At 43.0% G+C, this 18,207-nt stretch overlaps 3 protein-coding genes across 4 annotated transcripts; 2 read left to right on the top strand and 1 right to left on the bottom strand.

Moving 5' to 3' along the window:
* Nucleotides 1–134: 134 nt before the first annotated feature.
* Nucleotides 135–2,429, bottom strand: rps28 (ribosomal protein S28). The gene is made up of 4 exons (XM_006639813.3): nt 2,351–2,429; nt 1,432–1,479; nt 513–638; nt 135–250 (listed from the first exon to the last, which is right to left on the bottom strand). The coding sequence occupies exons 1-3, from the start codon at nt 2,387–2,389 to the stop codon at nt 516–518; spliced, it is 210 nt and encodes a 69-aa protein (XP_006639876.1). The 5' UTR covers nt 2,390–2,429; the 3' UTR covers nt 135–250; nt 513–515.
* A 251-nt stretch (nt 2,430–2,680) lies between these two features.
* On the top strand, nt 2,681–4,820 carry ndufa7 (NADH:ubiquinone oxidoreductase subunit A7). The gene is made up of 4 exons (XM_015365359.2): nt 2,681–2,867; nt 3,310–3,359; nt 3,519–3,656; nt 4,514–4,820. The coding sequence occupies exons 1-4, from the start codon at nt 2,817–2,819 to the stop codon at nt 4,602–4,604; spliced, it is 330 nt and encodes a 109-aa protein (XP_015220845.1). The 5' UTR covers nt 2,681–2,816; the 3' UTR covers nt 4,605–4,820.
* A 1,130-nt stretch (nt 4,821–5,950) lies between these two features.
* LOC102686903 (very low-density lipoprotein receptor) lies at nt 5,951–17,617 on the top strand. 2 transcript variants are annotated; one of them, XM_015365265.2, is made up of 15 exons: nt 5,951–6,060; nt 6,936–7,058; nt 7,703–7,819; nt 9,143–9,517; nt 9,997–10,116; nt 10,782–10,907; nt 11,313–11,484; nt 11,821–12,036; nt 12,686–12,804; nt 12,975–13,114; nt 13,516–13,657; nt 14,234–14,380; nt 14,615–14,689; nt 14,992–15,146; nt 16,159–17,617. In XM_015365265.2, exons 1-15 carry the CDS (start codon nt 5,982–5,984, stop codon nt 16,192–16,194), a joined length of 2,142 nt encoding a protein of 713 aa, XP_015220751.2. In that variant the 5' UTR covers nt 5,951–5,981; the 3' UTR covers nt 16,195–17,617. The 2 variants fall into 2 exon arrangements, with proteins under 2 accessions (XP_015220751.2, XP_015220753.2); XM_015365267.2 differs by having other exon boundaries at nt 14,237–14,380.
* Nucleotides 17,618–18,207: the final 590 nt, after the last annotated feature.

Consider the following 18,207-nt stretch of genomic DNA (forward strand, 5'->3'; position numbering starts at 1 on the left):
TTTCCCCCCCCAAAGAAAAGGAATACATTTCCCATGCTACAGCAATTCATAGTGCCAACAGTCCCTGAACTGTATGTTAGAAACATTCAACACCAGCAGTGATCTTAACACTTAAATACTGGAAAAGACTTAAATATTTTATCCTTCTTTTATTGTCAAACTGTACACAGATCACATTGCAGATGAATATGCAGTGCCCTCTTCACAAAAGGATTTTCAATGCAGGCATGTCTTCTATTGGAACAGGGAACTGCAAGAAAAGAAGGAAATGTTACAAGCTATGCAGCACATCCAGTTTATAACACCCATTTGAAAAATGGGTAACATGATGCACTGAATGTAAAGATAAACCGTAAAATACAAGTAAAGAATCCATTACTCTTTACTACCCACAGTCAATTTTTCAGCATTTGAGTCTTTCCTCCACGCCCATATTCTCTGCCCAGCAGCTGAACCCCATGACCCAGCTGCCCCAGCCGGTGGCAGGAAGGCCCAGGCTGTATGGCACCTACCTCCTAGCGCAGCCTCCTGGCTTCTCGTTCCGACTCCAGCAGGGTGAGAACGTCTCCCTCTCTTACTGGGCCCTTCACGTTCCGGATGATGGATCGGTTGCTATCGTCCATGAATTCAACTCGCACCTGGGAATAGGAGGGGGGGAAGGCCAAGATCTGCTTATCTTCTTCACTACTAAATAATCAATCACACTACACAACTCGTCATAGTAACTCAACACAAGGAACTAATGCAGGTTAGCACACTTTTTAATTTTAAAAACTCAAAACATTTTAAAACAGAAGATGAATGCTGCACAAGATGGTCACCCCCCCTTCTTTTGGTCTTCACTACATGTAACAAACCTCTGGACTTTTTTTTTTTAAATGAAACACGTAATCATCCAAGACTCATTTAACAGAGTGACAAGTGGCCAGTTATTTTAACCACAAACAAAATGTCCATCCAAGGACAGTCAACCAGACAAGACAATTCTCCAGATGTTCCACATCCCATTAAATCTAGGAAAAGAGCACTGAATGCACAAGACATCGGTAGTTCTACATTTTAAACAAGTGAAAATAAAAAACCAAACGACAAAGCCGAGCATCTCATTAATCGTAAAGCAGGTTTGTAGAACACATTATATCCTTACAAGACAGAGGTAGAGGCATGAATGCAAACTTATTATAGACCATCTGGACTTTTGAGACATGCATGAAAACATCCAAGTACCCTTTCCAGCCTCCTTCCTGAACAAATTGAAAAGATTTCAAAGGAAAAAAAACCTCACTGGACTGATAAAAAGGTAGTAAATTAGTCTTGATTAATTTTGTATAGTGCTTTGATCTGGCCTAACGCCTTGCCCATAGTCGTCAGGAATGACTGTTGTCTCTAACCTGGACAACACTTCCCTATCGTTAGTCTTCAGTCACTCACCTGGGTACACTGTCCCTGGGAACCCGTTCTTCCCAGAACTTTGGTCACCTGAAAAAAAACAATGTATGTAAACGCGTCTTACGAAAATATCGCATAGAGTTCCTCACTACGAATATATTTTTATGATTTTCAAGCAATAAAGCGCGTTAACGTAGAACAATGCATTAAGCAGTATTTAAAACGTATAAGATGTGCATTCGAAGGCGAGACCCCCAACATTTTCGTGTCGGGATGTGGATTAGAGGCTACTGCAAAAACGATCATACTTCACCGAGTCAGCGTAATATAAAAATAAAGAAACAGCTAGAAATAAGCGTCAGGCAGCGCTAAAAGATTGCCAACGTCAAGAGCATCATACAAGGAGTATGAAGTAATATACATATTAAATATAAATTCATACTTCCCCCAAGCTTCTCTCCCCGTCTGTGTCTCATCGAGAGAAAGTTGGGGTATGCGAAAAGACAAATTCCTAATACAGGAAACTGTATATGGCCAATAAAGGGATCTTAAGTAATTCTGATCGTTTTCACCGCATGGTTGAGGTAAATGGCATGGCAGAGCACACGTAACCGGATTCGCCAAACAACCGATTTCCTCTTTAAATAATTAAAATATGGTACCGCATGCAGTACAATCCAAAGTATGTATAGATAAACATGTCAAAGTCTTATATATAGATATAACTACAGCGCAGCAGACCCGGTACAGTTTTGTTTAATCCACTGTTACTGCGTGGTTAATTCCTTTGGGCCGCCCCAAATACGTCCCGGCCACATGGGATGGGTCACAGTAAGTTCTATACCCGTTTTCGAAATCATATAAGAAACAGAATCGATATTTGAGAATTCACTTAGTTCATTCGACGTCTCGTTCGTTAAGAAATGACAAGAAAATGCAACTGTACAGAGAGTTTTCTTACTCGAGCAAGCTTGATGGGCTGCACACGGCTAGCGTCCATGATGGCTGCTTGAGACAGAGAGAGGGTCACGTGGGGCGAAGGGGCTTTTTTATACTCACCATTAAATGTTCCTTATTTTATTTTAGGATTGCTCATTATAACTATAAACCGAATTTCAAATTTGTCAAGGTTTCCATTCTCTAAAACAATTGTAATTTGATTAAAATTTACATTATTGCTGTATTATGTCCCATCATGCCCCGCGTTTCTTTCCGACTCCCTTTTACGAAAAAAAAAAAGATATGTTTGAATTAATTTATTTTGGAAAAATATATGTTGTTTAAGATCACAAAGCCACATATGACGACTTGCTAATGTTCTTCGGTCGTGTTTGTTATCTTTAAGCATAAAGACTAAAGGGAACTAAATGAAAAGCGGCTAAATATTTTCCCGTCGTGCTTAGCGGCTTCTGCCCTTGACAACAAAAATGGCGTCGGCTACAAAGATTATTCAAAGAATAAGAAATTTCTTTTCTGGGGTAATAACAAGTTGGCATTTCTTTATTAGCATTTCACTTAAATATGAAATGTGTTTTTTTTTAAATAAGTGTTTGGCATCGTATGTGTGTCTTATGTGTTGCTTAGATTTAAGGAGAATGAGATTTGGATAGGTACGAGCTGACATTCTATTAAACCTGGTTGGGAGAAAGTCACAGCATACTAAGCTACATTCTTAATATATATATTAGATGTAATTATTTCTATTCTATTATGTTTAACGGATTTGAATAGTTTATTAGGCTTTTATATGATACGTAGCTAATAACACAAAGCGGACTTAGTATTAGTAGTACTAGAAAGCGGGGAAATCGGTATAAAATGAAGGTTTTACTGTCTTAATTCAATTTTGGTCAGAATAGCACAGTTTACGCTTTGCAGTTGTTATAGCTAACATTTACTGTTGTTTTGTATGTTTTGTAGCGGGATCTACAGGCTAAACTTCAGTTACGGTACACTGAGATTTCAAAAAGGTAAATACAGTATTATTATATTATAAATTAAAACATTCAATTAAACTGCATTTATACCTTCGTTTAAAGATGACTTTAGTATTGTACAAGCATATTTACTGGATGACGTTTTTGACAAAGCTTAATTTATTGTTAATGTGTCTGTTTGTATTGCTTTAGGACTCAGCCTCCACCCAGCCTTCCCGTGGGGCCCAGCCATAAGTTTGCCTTTAATTCCTACTGCCTACGGGATGGGCGGCGGGAATCGGCTCCTCCAACAATTATTTTGTCTCCCCAAAAGAAACTGGAGGCTGGCAGGTGATTGTTCTGATCCGATTTGATTTCTGTTTCAGGCAGGGTTACTACAATGACCTCTTCCTTTTGTAAAGGTAGCTTTCCTTACCTGTGCTGTGTCTAATGTGCAACAGGTGGAACACTGATAAAAACACACTTAAGAATGGCATTCCCTTTCAACAGTAATAGGTTCTTTAAATAAGACATTGAATATAAATTACACCTGTATTGCTAGTATTTCCTTTGTATACAGTGAAAATGGTCCTACTTTTAATTGACTCTAGATGGTAACCATTATAAATCTGATGCCTGTTCAAGGGAGCAGCAATTTGAATTCAAGTCTTAGTTGGGAGGGGTCCTGTCTATGCCATACTTTGGAGAAAACCACAATACCACAGATAGTGTTAAAACTAACTTTTCTTCTAGTCCATTGTTTGTTTCTTGAAGTGAAGAAATGTAAATATTTGTGTTTGAAATGTTTACAAAAATATTTTTAAAAGATGTTCATTAAAAAACAAATGATGACTAATTTGTATAAACTCATCATCACTAATCATCATCATTAATACTTGTGTAAATGACATTCTTTCTTTCATTATGTTCAAAAGCTGTGCTAATGTTCTGGATCACCATAAATAAATGTTTTGCTTTTTCTAGGGACAATTCTTCACAACACAATTTAACTGAAAATTAAGCTTCATATAAGCTTCATCGGAAGGTTCAATGTGTTTGAGTGTAACCTTAGTCAGTTGTTACTGTGATGAAAGATGTACATAAAACTTTAATGTGCAGATCATGTGTTTAATCCTGAAATGGTGTTTGTAGAATATAATTAATTTTCATTATTAATTCCAATGTATTTTTGTCTCTTTTGAAATTAGCCAAGATTCATCTGTGCCTGCCAAGCGTCCAGTGATACCTGGACCTCCATCGAAAGAACTGCAACTCTCTACAGACCAGCCGTATCTCTGAGAGGGATGATAGACCTGTCTCTGCTCTGTTCTTACTGCAATTCCCATGTCCACTCCTGCTTGAGTGACCTGGATATCCACAGATGGGCACTGTTACCAGTGGGAGTGACTGTATAAACCTTTGGGCTTTACTGTGTTTAAGTCCTTAGCTGTCCTGTTCCTCGATGCCCTGTACAAAGTGAAATATATAATCAATAAAATGTATAATCTATAAAAATTATGCGGTCTTTTGTTAAGCATATCCTTGTTTGACATTATCCTTGTTTGGAGTGTTTGGAGTTTTGTTTATATGGTATGTCCTGCATTGTGACACCAAACATTTTCAAATTACATACAAAGTGTGTTGTGTTTTTAGATTAGTACACATGAAGTAATAATTAAGCTCACGTTTAGAGGGTTTTTCACACTCAAAGGCCAAAACAATAAGCCCAGTATATTTCCATGCCTTCATTCACCCCTGAGGAATACTCCACTGCTTAAACACACTTTATACTATTTTATTTTACCTTTCAGTGTGGAATGTACTTGTTTTTTTGCAGTTCTTACTTCATAAGATTTTTTTCTAGATGCATTTTAGAATGTAATAGTAATAATATTGTATCTAATATGAAGTACACGTTTAAAACATTGGTGTACTTTATGAGATTCATAAAACAGTATCTTCCTTGTCTTATTTTTTTCCTTTGCCTATCTAAGAGTAAGAATAAATGTGATGCAATACGTGCAGTATCAGGCCAATTCATAATGTATCACATTGTGCATTCAATGTACTGTATATACTGCACCTTGAAGTCAGAAAACTGTTGATAAAATAGGATATTCTGGCACAATTGCTTAATTGCTATAGTCTATATTAATCTTGAAATGGGGAACTAGAATGCTTATGAAGGATGCATTGAAACTGAAAGTCAGATACACACAAGTAATTCAATGAGAAGTGTATGCGTAAGTGTGCATTAACCAATCATTAACTCTATTAAGATAGATATAGATAAGATAGAATTGCAGTGCAACAGCAGCTTTACACAGACAACACAGCCACAGTGTAACGAATGAATACAATCAGTACAGTGAGGGGTGCACTAAAAGATTTACTCACAGTCCGGACACACAAAGAACAAAGAACAAACTAGAACACAAAAGAACCTGAGCATCCGATGAAGAGAATGGGAACGCACGTGAATCGGTTTCCCACAAAACCGCAACAATAATTACACCAGCACATCTGAATATCTTGTGTGCTGGCCCATCTGAGAACACAATCCTCGCCACTTGCCCGTATAACACGGGATTGCTAATTGGCAACCGGTCTGGGAGGCTCGCTGCGTGTGACGTAATGGCGTTCAGCTGCCCGACGCGCTGTCACTCCGGGTCGAGCATGGTGTGCAGCCGCGCCGCGAGACACCTGGGAGCATTCATTCTCCTTCTCCACGCGCAGCACTGGCCGTGTGCCGGGGGTAAGAGGACGTCCATTTCTCTGAATTTAAACCTGCATCGTTTCTCTGAGAAACGTCGTTTTATTCCTTATCCTTTCCACTGTGCCCTCAAGACGTGTACGTACGTTGGGTTACAACTGAGGGAGACTTGTGTGCGCGAAGTGCCCTGCCCCCTTACCGGTGTGTGATTGGATGGGAAGGGTGCATTACGTATGGCCGGCAGATATCTCTGTATCTGATTGGTCGGTGAAGCTGCCAGTTATGGCACCGCCTCTTTTCGAGATGCACGGCTCTCCAGACTTCGTATTGGAGCTTATGTACCATCTCGTGTTCGGCGTGTTTGGCACTAAATGTGATTAGTGTTAACTATTTTTGTCTTGGTTATCGGCGTTCAACTATAGCCATAATAGTGTTTCCTGAGCACTTTTTTTCGTTTTGCTAAAAACGTTTCTGTCCGATTCTCAAGGTGAGATGAAGAGAAACATTTTTTTCTTAGGTCTCCAAAAATCAATAAAATGTATGCCCACTGCAGGCAGAGAGCGTTTTGAAAACGTGTTCTCGGCGTGCTGGCCCCGTGAGTACCAGGCTCCTGTTGGAGTGCAAACTTGACCTTGACGTGAAACCTCTACACAAGCTTTCGCATTTTATCACAGCTCACAACTTTTTTTTAGTAAAGGGAGAAAGTCTGTTACGTCATATCTGAACTGTAAATCCCGTGAATGACAATGCTTCGTAATTGTATTCCTTAAGCACATCTTAAAACGAGCAACCCTTTCAATGTCTGTCAAGCTTAGCAAGGGGTCCTTTTGAATTTGCATTACAAAATATCACCCTAGGGTAGCTGGTAAAAGTGCATGAGCAGCAGCAGTAGTAATATGATCTTTTTTTGTGAGCAGGCAGCTCCGTCCAGACATGTGAACCGTCCCAGTTCTCTTGTGCCACTGGGAAGTGTGTTCCAGCAATCTGGAAGTGTGATGGAGATGAGGACTGTGAAGATGGCAGTGATGAAGCACATTGCTGTGAGTATTCATGGAGATGACAAGCTGATTCATTGGGTTAACAGCAGGACTAGGAATTAAGTAAAGGGTTAGGACCTCATGTCATTTTTGTAATTCAGCTGCGTTTCCTACAAAGCAAATGTATTCTGAAAGTATCTGTAACTGTTTAATGCCATGAAATGTTCCCTTTAAAGAAAGTCTCCTTGAAGGATTTAGGTTTACTTACCTGTACGTACATGTAATGTTGTGTTGACATTTACAGTAGAAGTCCCAACGGATTTTTTCCTAACTGTTGCATTTCATATTGCAATTCCATGCTATTACCTGGTGGTGCTCCTGAAGAGAGTAAATTGAGACGAAAGACCGAGGGGGAAATATTTGAGTGTTGCGCATAGTGTTTCATAATACATTTCTCAGGGTGGTGTATCACAAATTTCTGTCCCCCGCATACTTTTATTTATTTGATATGACTTTTTATTAGTAAAAGCTTGGTAAAGTACATGGCATGGCAATTGATGGCTGTATTAAGCTGGTACCAAACCAGAATGAAATAAAAACTTTTTAAACTCGCTGCTGCTTCCAAGTTGCAGCAAAAAGTCGATGAGATCAAGCAGTAGGCTTCAGGGCTGATGGCCAGTGTTGGGTGAGTGTGCGCTGTGTTACAGGGAGAGGAACCTGCTCTGGGTTTCGCTGTAAAGATGGCGAGTGTATAGACAAGACCTGGCTCTGTGATGGGGAGCCGGACTGCCGCGATGGATCCGATGAGCTGGAGGATATCTGCGGTAAGTACCACATGACCTTTCGGCAGCCAGGCCTCTGGATGATCAGACGTTTGGGCTGAAATACCTGAAGTCAGTATGATTATTCATGTGTTATGATTCTGGACGGGGGGGGATTCTATTTATTAAAATCTATACAGGGCAACATCGTGTAGGAAGAAATTGGACAATAAAGTATTGTATTTTCATAGAGATGCTTTGTAGTTCTTGGGTCTTGTGTTTGATCTCGGACTGCTTCCCTTGCTGTGAGGAGTTTGCATGGTCTCCCTTTGTTCATGTGGGTTTTTTCTAAGAGCTCTGGTTTCCTGGAAAACTGTGGGTCAGGTGAATTGGTGTCTCAGTTGTTCCTGTGTTTCTGTGTGCAAGGTGGGACTGTGCTGGGAGAGGGTCTGGGGTGCTATGACCTTCACTAGAAATGAATGCCTCCTATAATAGAAGGAGAATATATGGACCTTTTTATGTAGTTATATATCCATACACTCAAAGCAACTCATTTTAGATTTTATTACAGCTTCTCTTAGTTCTCATTATGCACTTAACCTGGTTATTTAATTTCCTGCTCCAGTAGTTTAATGTCTCAGGTCCCTGCATCTCACACACACACACACATTCCTGGAATCATACACATCATTTAATTGGTTAAACGCACAACCTCTTTTGTTTTTCAAATTGAGGAAACTACATCTGTTAAGCTTTTTTGACTAGACATAAAAAGCCTTTTAGACAAAAAGAAATTCTAGCCTCTACTTATTATATAATATGCCGATAGATCCACTGTAGTACCCATCTGATCTGGTAAGGCTTTAGAATAGGAACTGCAAATCCAGTTTATAAAGTATTTATTGCCTGCACTGAATAGGCAGCTGATAACTCAGTAGCTTTCCTGTGATGGACTGGCGTCCCGTCCAAGGTGTATCCTGCCTTCTGCCCATCGCTGGGATAGGCTTCCAATAAAATGGTTGGCTAGATAACCTAGTAATTGATCTCCTACTAATGATTAATATAATGTTTCTCATCAAAACTCAGATTGCTCCCATATATAAATGTGTTATTGAGAGCAGTTTGTTCTCTTACGGTTCTAAACGAAGGGTGTTTTGCGACCTCTGTATTACTAATAAATACTAATATTACTAATCGGTATTTACTCTGTATTACTAATCGGCCGTGTGAGAGTGTTCATTTCACACTGCTGGGCTGGGGCTGAAGTTTCGCTCTAGTCTTGGGGATCCATGAACAGTGACTGGAAACATTAGGGGGTACTGAAAACGTTGAGACATTCAGTTGTCCCGGGAGCGCTGTGAGCTGATGTGGACATTGCCGTCTCAGGCCCGAAGCAGTGCAAGCGGGACGAGTTCTTGTGCCAGTCCGGCCGGTGCGTGTCCGCGCAGTTCCGCTGCGACGGCCGGGACGACTGCGGAGACGGCACGGACGAGGCCGCCTGCCGGGAGTGCTCCGCCGCCGCCGCCGCCTTCCGCTGCCCGCAGTCCGCGACCTGCCTCTCCGCCGCCCAGCTGTGCGACGGCACCCCCGACTGCCCCGACGGGGCGGATGAGCGGGCTGTCGGCTGCGGCAGCCCCCCGCCCTCCCCCGACGCCTGCCCCCGCTCCCGGTTCCGCTGCGGGTCGGGAGAGTGCCTGCCCCCGTCTTTCCGCTGCGACCACCTGCGAGACTGCGCAGACGGGAGCGACGAGCAGGACTGCGGTGAGCACCGTTCGCATGCGAAGGTTGGACATAGAGGTCAATTAAAACACAAACACCCGCTTTGAACAGTGAGCCAAAACACTGATGTTTAGGCCTGTCGTTTTTTAAGGGAACGGTGGCCGTTTCTGAGGTACTGATCGTTATATCATCGTAATATATTATAATACTGTTATTATTATTATAATACCGGTATTGTTTATTATTCTTCCACATTAGAAGAATAAAAGATGTATAATACATTTATATACTTTCCCCCATTTCAAATACATCTATTCATTCATTTCACGTATTTCCAGTATTTCGTGTCAGTGTTGCCAAACTTGGTGAGCAACTGTCTTTTGCTCCACGCCGTTTTGCGTGTTCAAGTCCGGCAAACTGCGAGAGGGGTTTGTTGCAGTAAGGGCTGGACGCCACTCGGCGGCAGTATTATGCCGCGGCTGCGAGTTCCTGCCCATTTTCCGAGCTGTCCCCTCCCGCAGAGCGCAACGAGTGCCTGGAGGACAACGGCGGCTGCTCGCACCTGTGTGTGGACCAGCCCATGGGCTTCCTGTGCGACTGCCCCAGCGGCATGAGGCTGGTGAGGGACACGGACTGTGAGGGTGAGTGGGACTGAAGCCTCTTTACAGCCAGCAGCTGCGTCAGCCTGCAACCCGCAGGTGGGAGCCTGGCCCGTACCTGGGTGGGAGACCTCCTGGGAAAGCTAGGGCTGCTGCTGGAAGAGGTGTTTGTGGGGTCCTGTAGGGGGCGCTCACCCTGCAGTGACGGAGACACTATACCGTAAAAGAGGTGCCGTCTATCAGATGAGACGTAAAACCGAGGTCCTGACTCTAAGCGGTCATTAAAAATCCCAGGATGTTTCTTGAAAAGTGTAGGGGTGTTACCCTGATGTCTTGGCCAAGTTTCCCATTGGACTTTACCGATCATGACCCCCTAATAATCCCCATCTGTGAACTGGCTTCATCACTCTGCTCTCCTCCCCACTGAGAACTGGTGTGTGGGGAGCGGACTGGCGCGTCATCCAGGTGGGGCTGCACTCTGGTGGTGGTGGAGGGGATCCCCATTACCTGTAAAACGCTTTGAGTATAGTGTTCAGAAAAGTGCTATATAAGTGTATGGATTGTTATTTGTTTATTAGGGAGCAGTGAGCCTGCTCCTGGTAGGTCCTACATATACTGTACTGTACATGCAGGTGTAGGTGCACAGGTGTGCCGACCTTTTGCAGCCCCTGCTCATCCATGCGCCTCGCCTCTCGCGCTCCCTGCAGAAATCGATGAGTGCCTGGATGCCGATGTGTGCGATCAGCTGTGCTTCCGCCTCAACGGCACCTTCAGGTGCGAGTGTCACGCAGGGTACCAGCAGAGTCCCAAAACCGGGGAGTGCAAGGCCACAGGTAGGCACGGCTTATTAAACTTGACTACCCTGTCAACGTCTCGCAACCCTTTCACCTGGACACATGCACATACTGCCAGGAAGATGCAGCCATTCTATTATTTTTACGGGGGGGGTGAATTAATCCAATAAGTTCCTGTTTATGTTCAGTTTCAAGGATCGCACGGAGTATTTGGCATTTCTAAAGCGAACGATGTTCACCTTTCTGTGGTAAAGGAGGTTTTCAAGTGAGTGTTGGATAGATGATCATACGCAGTTGTTTATATCTCCCGTCTTGGAGAACTACAGAGCCTTCACAACACTTTTTGCTTTTAAATATTGGCGTGAAATTTCAATGCAGAGTGGGTCATGATGGTTTGTTTGCTCTGGAGGACGCGAGTGAGCAGCGCTGCTTGTGGATTTGCAGGAGAGGAAGCCTTGGTGGTCTTCAGCAGCCCGGGGGGGGTCCGGAGGATTGATACTAGGGGGCAGGAATTTCGACGGATGACAGGAGTTCCCCTGGTCCCTGGGCCTCTTGCTGCTGACGTCCCAAAGCGGAATCTGTACTGGGGCAGCCCAGAGATGGGTGCCATCTACAGGTACTCGCACACAGCGCAGCAGAAGTTAGCCCCAATCTCTAAAGCATTGTTCGTGGTCTCTGCTTTGGAAGTGATGAGCTTTGGAATATTTTCTTATATGCGTCTTACCACTGGGGCTTCTGCGGGATATATAGGCTTCCAGAGGACTTCTAAAATGAGTCAGTGGATTATGTGGCAAATACAGCACTTGAGATGGTTGCTCGCTGCAGAAATGACTTGGCTTAGCCAGTAGTTGAGCTAGGAGAACAAGTTCTTCATTCATAGCAGTGCACATTTTTGAATAAGTGGGGGATTGCATATAGTGTGGAGTTGTCTTATGGCTTTGCTGCCTTCCAGAATCTCCATGGACAAGAACTTGCAGGTGCCTGTGCAGGTGATGAGTGGAGTGGGTACACCCGTGGGGTTGGCAGTGGATTGGGTCCATGGCCTGCTGTACTGGACTGATGCCCGGACCCGCTCCGTCAATGTGGCGTCGCTGGATGGGGCCAGAAGGCATCTCCTCATCAGTGGGCTGTCAAGACCAGCGAGCGTGGCCGTGCAGCCCCTGTTAGGGTGAGTCAGAGAGAGTTGCCGTGCTCTCCACATGAGATATGGAGCTTCCATCTGAAAGACTGGGGATGTGCCCTTAGTCCATCTCTGGGCTGCCCCAGTACAGATTCCTCTTTGGGACGTCAGCAGCAAGAGGCCCAGGGACCAGGGGAACTCCTGTCATCCGTCAATATTCCTGCCCCCTAGAATCAGTCCTCGGAGGCTGTGGCATTCTACGGAACAAGAGATTTGTGGGCCAGCGTCTGTGAAATAATTGCCAACAAAGTTAGTTCAGCCAATGCAGTACAGTGACTGTGTCCACTTTGGTCATTTATTATAAGACCATTACCAATAAGAGAAAGCCTGTCTAGCCCATTTGGTAGTTTGTAGTTAATAGATCCAAGGATCCAGCTGTTTCCAGGCTATTGGCTTTAATAACAGGGTGGGGTAGCATGTTTTTTTTTATGCTCTCACAGCCCTTTGGGTGAAGAAGTGCCTCCTGCTCTCAGTTTTAAGTGCCATGCGATTGTCAAAGATTTGCTTACAATACACTCACAATCCAAAACGCATCTGGTAAGGCATGATAAAAAAAAGTGATTGTTTTAATAATACTATTATTTAATAATAAGCCGCAATTCCCTGGCTTATGGTGAGCTTGATCCTACTCTCCTAGGCTCCTGTTCTGGTCAGACATTGGAAGCTCTCCTAGGATTGAGAGGGCTGGCATGGATGGGCAGGGCAGGGTGGCGCTGGTCACCTCTGCGATATGGACCCCTGTGGCGATCTCCCTGGGTAAGTGAGATCACTGTGGGACATAGCAATCCCAGCCGAGGAAGAAGCAGGACATTCTCCCAGGCAGAATCCCCCACTGATTTGTCATCGAAGGTCGTCAGTATGTGTCGTTTAAAGGGCTGTCACCACAGGGGCAAAGGTCAGTCGTCTTTCACGGTCTCCCTCCGCAGACCCGACGCGCAATCTCCTGTACTGGGCGGACTCGGGGCTCCGGACCCTGTCTCGGATCGGGCTGGACGGCCGGCACCGCAAAACGGTTGCGGAATCAAATGGCTACCTGGATCGGCCACTGGGCCTGGTGGTGTTTGAGGTATGGAGGCAGCTGTGCTTTTCGAAAAGTCTGGCGTCATCAACAAAAGTGATTTTTTTTTTAATGGAATGTAAAACTGCAAAACCGTAAGGCTCTGATTTTACTTAAGATTTATTATTTCATAATGATGATAAAATTAAAAGGAAACGCCTTAAATCTATAATTTTTTGAAGGATGCAACACAGTTATTATACAGAAGCATTGTAATATATGAAATGCTGAGATGAATTGAGGGCTTATTAAATGGTTGCAAGCTAAAATAAAAGGCTTGTTGCTGTGCGATTTGTTGTTGGCATTTGTCTGTGAGCCTTCATATGTCCGATCTGCCATCCGAGACCGTGGCCTCACCCCTGCTGAAGCTGGAAGTGGCTCGGCGTGTTTAATCCTGTCCTGTCTCGCAGGACCGTGTGATCTGGGGCGATGAAGAAACTCGTGGGGTCTACAGCGTGGACAAACGCAATGGCACCGGCGTCCGCGTCCTGCTGTCCAACACCGGCTCACTCGGGGGGCTGGTCCTGGCTCACTCTGTCCTGCAGCCACAGGGTCGGTCTGTCTCCCAGCCCCAGACGTGCCCACACACCCGGTTACACGCCATAACCCTTTATATTTACAGATCTGTGACAGTCGAAATATAAGAGCTGTGCTGCTGAGCTGTGTTTTTTTTCTTATAAAATTCATATGACATTTTCAAAAAAGTAATTATTTGGAGACATGCTTATGACTTTTATTTAGCTCTTTTGCCATCTGTATTGACCACTCAGATGGGTTTAGTCCATTTTTCTAGGTGAACTGTATACACCAGATCCCCCTACAGGAAAATAAAGCATTTAAATTGGAGACTCGGACTTTCCAAACATGCTCCGTAGCGGGATCAAAGCTGGAATGTGCCCTCTGGGGCAGGTCTTCCCAAGTCTTTCGGAATGGTGGCTGTATGTGAGAAATATGTGAGGTCACTCAGATGAAAATACAGTTGTTTTACAAAAAGCCTACCCTTTAACACAGTTGATATTCTAGTTAGCACAGCTAAACTCTGTTAAACATGCTGAAATCTGTTGGTCCGCATTAGTTGAGTTTGAAAACGATGCTGGCTGTGTGGCTGACTGGACATGTTTCTGCCAGCAGAGAGCAGCGTGTGTCTGCAGGCCGGGCAGCACTGTCCTTTCCTGTGTGTTCCCAGGCCCGGTTCCAGCACCGACAGGCCAGGGTTTGCCTGTGTGGGGCCCGGACAGCAGAATCCTGCGAAAAACATCACCACTTCTGGTGTAGGTGAGCGTGCCCTTATTGGACCTTATTGAGTACAATATAGAAAGAAGCATTAGTTTTGTTTTTTTTACTTAGACTGAATAACATTAAGGAACATTAAGCCCATTGTATATGCAGAGATAAAAATGCCATTGTATTGAACTACAGCTGGATTAACCATTAAATCACACTGCTTGTGTTCCTGTTACACAGATACTTCTTATTTTTGATCCGTGATGTGAACACTTTCCTTTTCAGATCCCGGTGTGTTACGCCCAGTCCAGGCTCCACTCCTCACGGATGGCATTTTTGATGGGATCCTGGCTGTGATTGGTAGGTTTACTCCAGTGAGTGTGCAACAGTGGTACAGAAAGAAGGAGCTTGGAGACTAGAGACATTCTACACTTGTTTCCTGTTTTTAACATGGAACAGGATATAGATTGGAATGCGCCTCCTCGGCTGTTTTCCTTTTAAGCTTTGGATCAGGTTATGTTTCTGGTGTTTGAAGTGGCCCTGCTTGTGTGTTAGCCATGTTGTCGGGAATCCGAAAATCTGCTCATCACATACAACTTGCTGAGGCAAGTTGTATGTGCTGGGGGAGATGAGACGAGTGTCTGTCTGTCCTGTTTGCACAGTGATCCTGACTCTGATCCTGGCTGGGGGGTTCCTCCTGCAAAGGAGAGGGCACTGCAGGTTTCCCAGGAGCCCCTGCACGCTGGAGGGCATCTCCTTGAAAGAGTCCCAGGACCCTTTGGTACCAGTGAGCCTCCCAGAGTCGCATGATGCAGTGGTGAGTCCAGCTTCAGCCAGTGAAGACTATATCGAATCTACAGTAGACTGTAACACCCATGGGATCATCAACTGTATGTAACTGTATCATTCCATTATACAACTGGTACTCTAAAAGTCACAGCAGGTTTGACACTCTGTTTCTACTGTATAGCATATATACTATACTGTAATTACAAGTGTGTTACTGTAAATCTCATCATCTGAACAGTTCTTCTAGGAATTATTCTTGATTTTGAGATTACACTTAAAACTGTGCTGTACCTGTAGTCGCAGTTGGCCAGTCCTTTGCTTCGAATCTCTTGGGCTAACATGACCTTAATAATGGTGCTGGCTTGTGCCAATTTCCTCTCTTTGGCACTGTTGTGAGCTTTTAAAAGCTGCAGTGGACTTGTTGATGTCTGCAGTGCACGTCTGCATGAGGCTGGCTGACAGTGGGTTTTCTTCGTGTTTTTTTTAAAACATCCTAATTTCCCACTGGATTAATAGCACTGACATCCCCTTGGGGTTTCTGCTGGAGAGCTTTGAGCTAGGGTTTCTGGTAATGCACTGCAGAAAGATCAGCATGGTAATAAGAGACTGTGCCTTATCCCAGAGTACAGCCCTGAGAAAATCCTGGCATTTTTGTAGGAAATTTCACGGCAGATGCAGGGGAACATTATATATTTTACGTTACATTGACAGAACTCTTTTATAAATGGCAAGCACATCAATCACAATTCAAGTGCAGTCGGACACAAACACGGTCTATGTAACTGTGTGTGAATTAACAAAAACCCTGCAAATTCTTTAGTTATCTCTCTTGAAGTTAACATGTACGCAGACTAATGCTGGGTGTTTGTATGAAAAAACGAAACATATTTCGTACCTGACTAATTTGTCTTCCTTTATTCAATAAAGGTGACAGATTTACATCCATGGGCTAATTTCACAATTTCCATTCGGTTCTTGAAAACTGTAGTCCTTTTTCTAACTCTTTAAAATCCTGCTCTCTGACTGTTTCATGTCCACAGGGCACCTTGATGAAGATGGAGGGAAACGCACTCTGACCTTGCTGTCACCCCTGCAGTGTCTTGACAAGAGGATGTGGTTCAAACCGGTCTACCAGTGACAATACAGTGACGGCTATCTGTGTTGCCGAGATGTCCTGTACTGGTGTGAAAGCACAGGGGTTTTGGGATGTTGGTGTGCACTGTCTGGGAGCAGTGATTGTTAGGGGCTGCAGAAAATGACCCTTTTATACACTTCTCCCACCCTTTGGTGATAGATCAATACATAGATGAGGAAGGGCATGCAGTCAGTCCATCTGACTTTAAATATGCTGTGTTTTTTGTATGACTGACTTTACCTTTGCAAAACTAGCTGCCTGTGATATGTGAAGCTGCAGAGCGCTTGAGGAAGTTTTACTTTTGAAGCAGTACGTTAGCATCGGTGTGTCTGCTCTTCTGAAATGAGAACAGACGGCACAGATCTTCAGGATCCTGGTCCATTCTGGTACTGAGCACAACACCTTATCCCTTGACCTGTTTGACACAATTATTCATACCCAGGAAGAAAGCCATGAAGTGCATCATTTAAAAAAAAATCTCAGCAACATTTTGTCATCTTAAATGATTTCCTCCTCTTACTCCTCTGTGGAAATAACTGGGTCATAGAGAAAATCTGTGAATCCTCTGTTTCTTTGTGGTAGCAGTAGCTGTGGCCTAATGCGCTGAACAAACTTTGCAAAATGAATGTAAAATAATGTTTCTGTGTGTCTGCACTTGGCAAGTTTAACATTTGTACATTGTCTGATGTAGATGTCAGTTTCTTTTTTGTTGGTTTGGGTTGACTTCTTTGGTTTTGGTGGAACTGCTCGCACTGTTTTGAAATCATTTTTTGTTTGGTTAGACCTAAGTTTTTTTTTAAGATCATATGTAGAGTACTATTAATTGTAACTCTGGTCGTTGCTAAACACTCCTTGAAGGCTATAGTGTTTTACATACGTTTCAGATAGTGAGCAATAGTGATCTTAATAAAAGCAGGTGACTTGACGTCTTAACCGAATATTAAGCTCATCTATTAATTGAATGTAGAGCCAAGTAGTAGCCACAAGGTGGCAGTGCTGAGCACCGAGTTTTTTATAATTCCCTTTAGGTAGGGTGATTCTCAATAGATTTCAGCTGATTTATCGTTTAAAATATATACATGTGTTCCTTAATTTAAGTTTAAGAAAGGTTCTCCTGTTTTTTTTTCCCAAATGTTGAGATGGTTAGGCATCTTCATTATGACTTGAATGCTGATCAGAATTTTAAAAGCAGGTAGTATAAGTAATAATAAAATCCAAAGTGCTCAGTGTGTATACTGTTACTCTAAGGGTTATATTGTAGATTATTTATTATGTAAAAACACAATTTAGGTGAATAACCTCTTTTATTGCACTTTTGCATATTTAATGCAATTGGAAACACTGAAATAAATCTTTATGCTGAAGAGGATTTTGTTTTTATCATTGCTTTAAGCCTTGGATACAACTTCACTGAATTCAGTCTAACAGAACACATACTCAATCCAGTAACAACTTTAAGAAATGAAAGAAATCTTAAACCAAATAAAACTCCGAATTACATTATTCTACATTTACTTATAAATTGATAGACTATTATATTGGATAAGATTTTAAGTTTAATGTTACTTCCGAGAGGCTCAACTTCCATGTTTTAGTGTGGATATGAAAGGATTCCACCCCCCCCTTCATGTCCTGCACTTGGAGCAGTTTAAATAACAGTATTTAAGAGTTTCCTGTTCTTTTGAAGCTGAGGATTTTGACGTTTATAGCAGAAGAGTTTCACTTTAATCCATATAAAATAAATGCTCAGAGGTCTGACCAACAGACTCCTGCACCAAAAAGAGACTGAAAAAGGACAGTACCTCGTCTAAATATAACTTCTTGAATTGTAAGGTATTTCATCATTCATTATCAGAGAGCCTCCATTAAAAAACATTTCTGCTTAATGAAGGGTACAAACAAGAAGAGCCATTCAGCCAGTCTTACCCCTAACAATTCGTAGCTAATTGGTTCA

Source organism: Lepisosteus oculatus, chromosome 29 (assembly GCF_040954835.1).
Source record: "Lepisosteus oculatus isolate fLepOcu1 chromosome 29, fLepOcu1.hap2, whole genome shotgun sequence".
In the NCBI taxonomy this organism is placed as follows: Eukaryota; Metazoa; Chordata; class Actinopteri; order Semionotiformes; family Lepisosteidae; genus Lepisosteus; species Lepisosteus oculatus.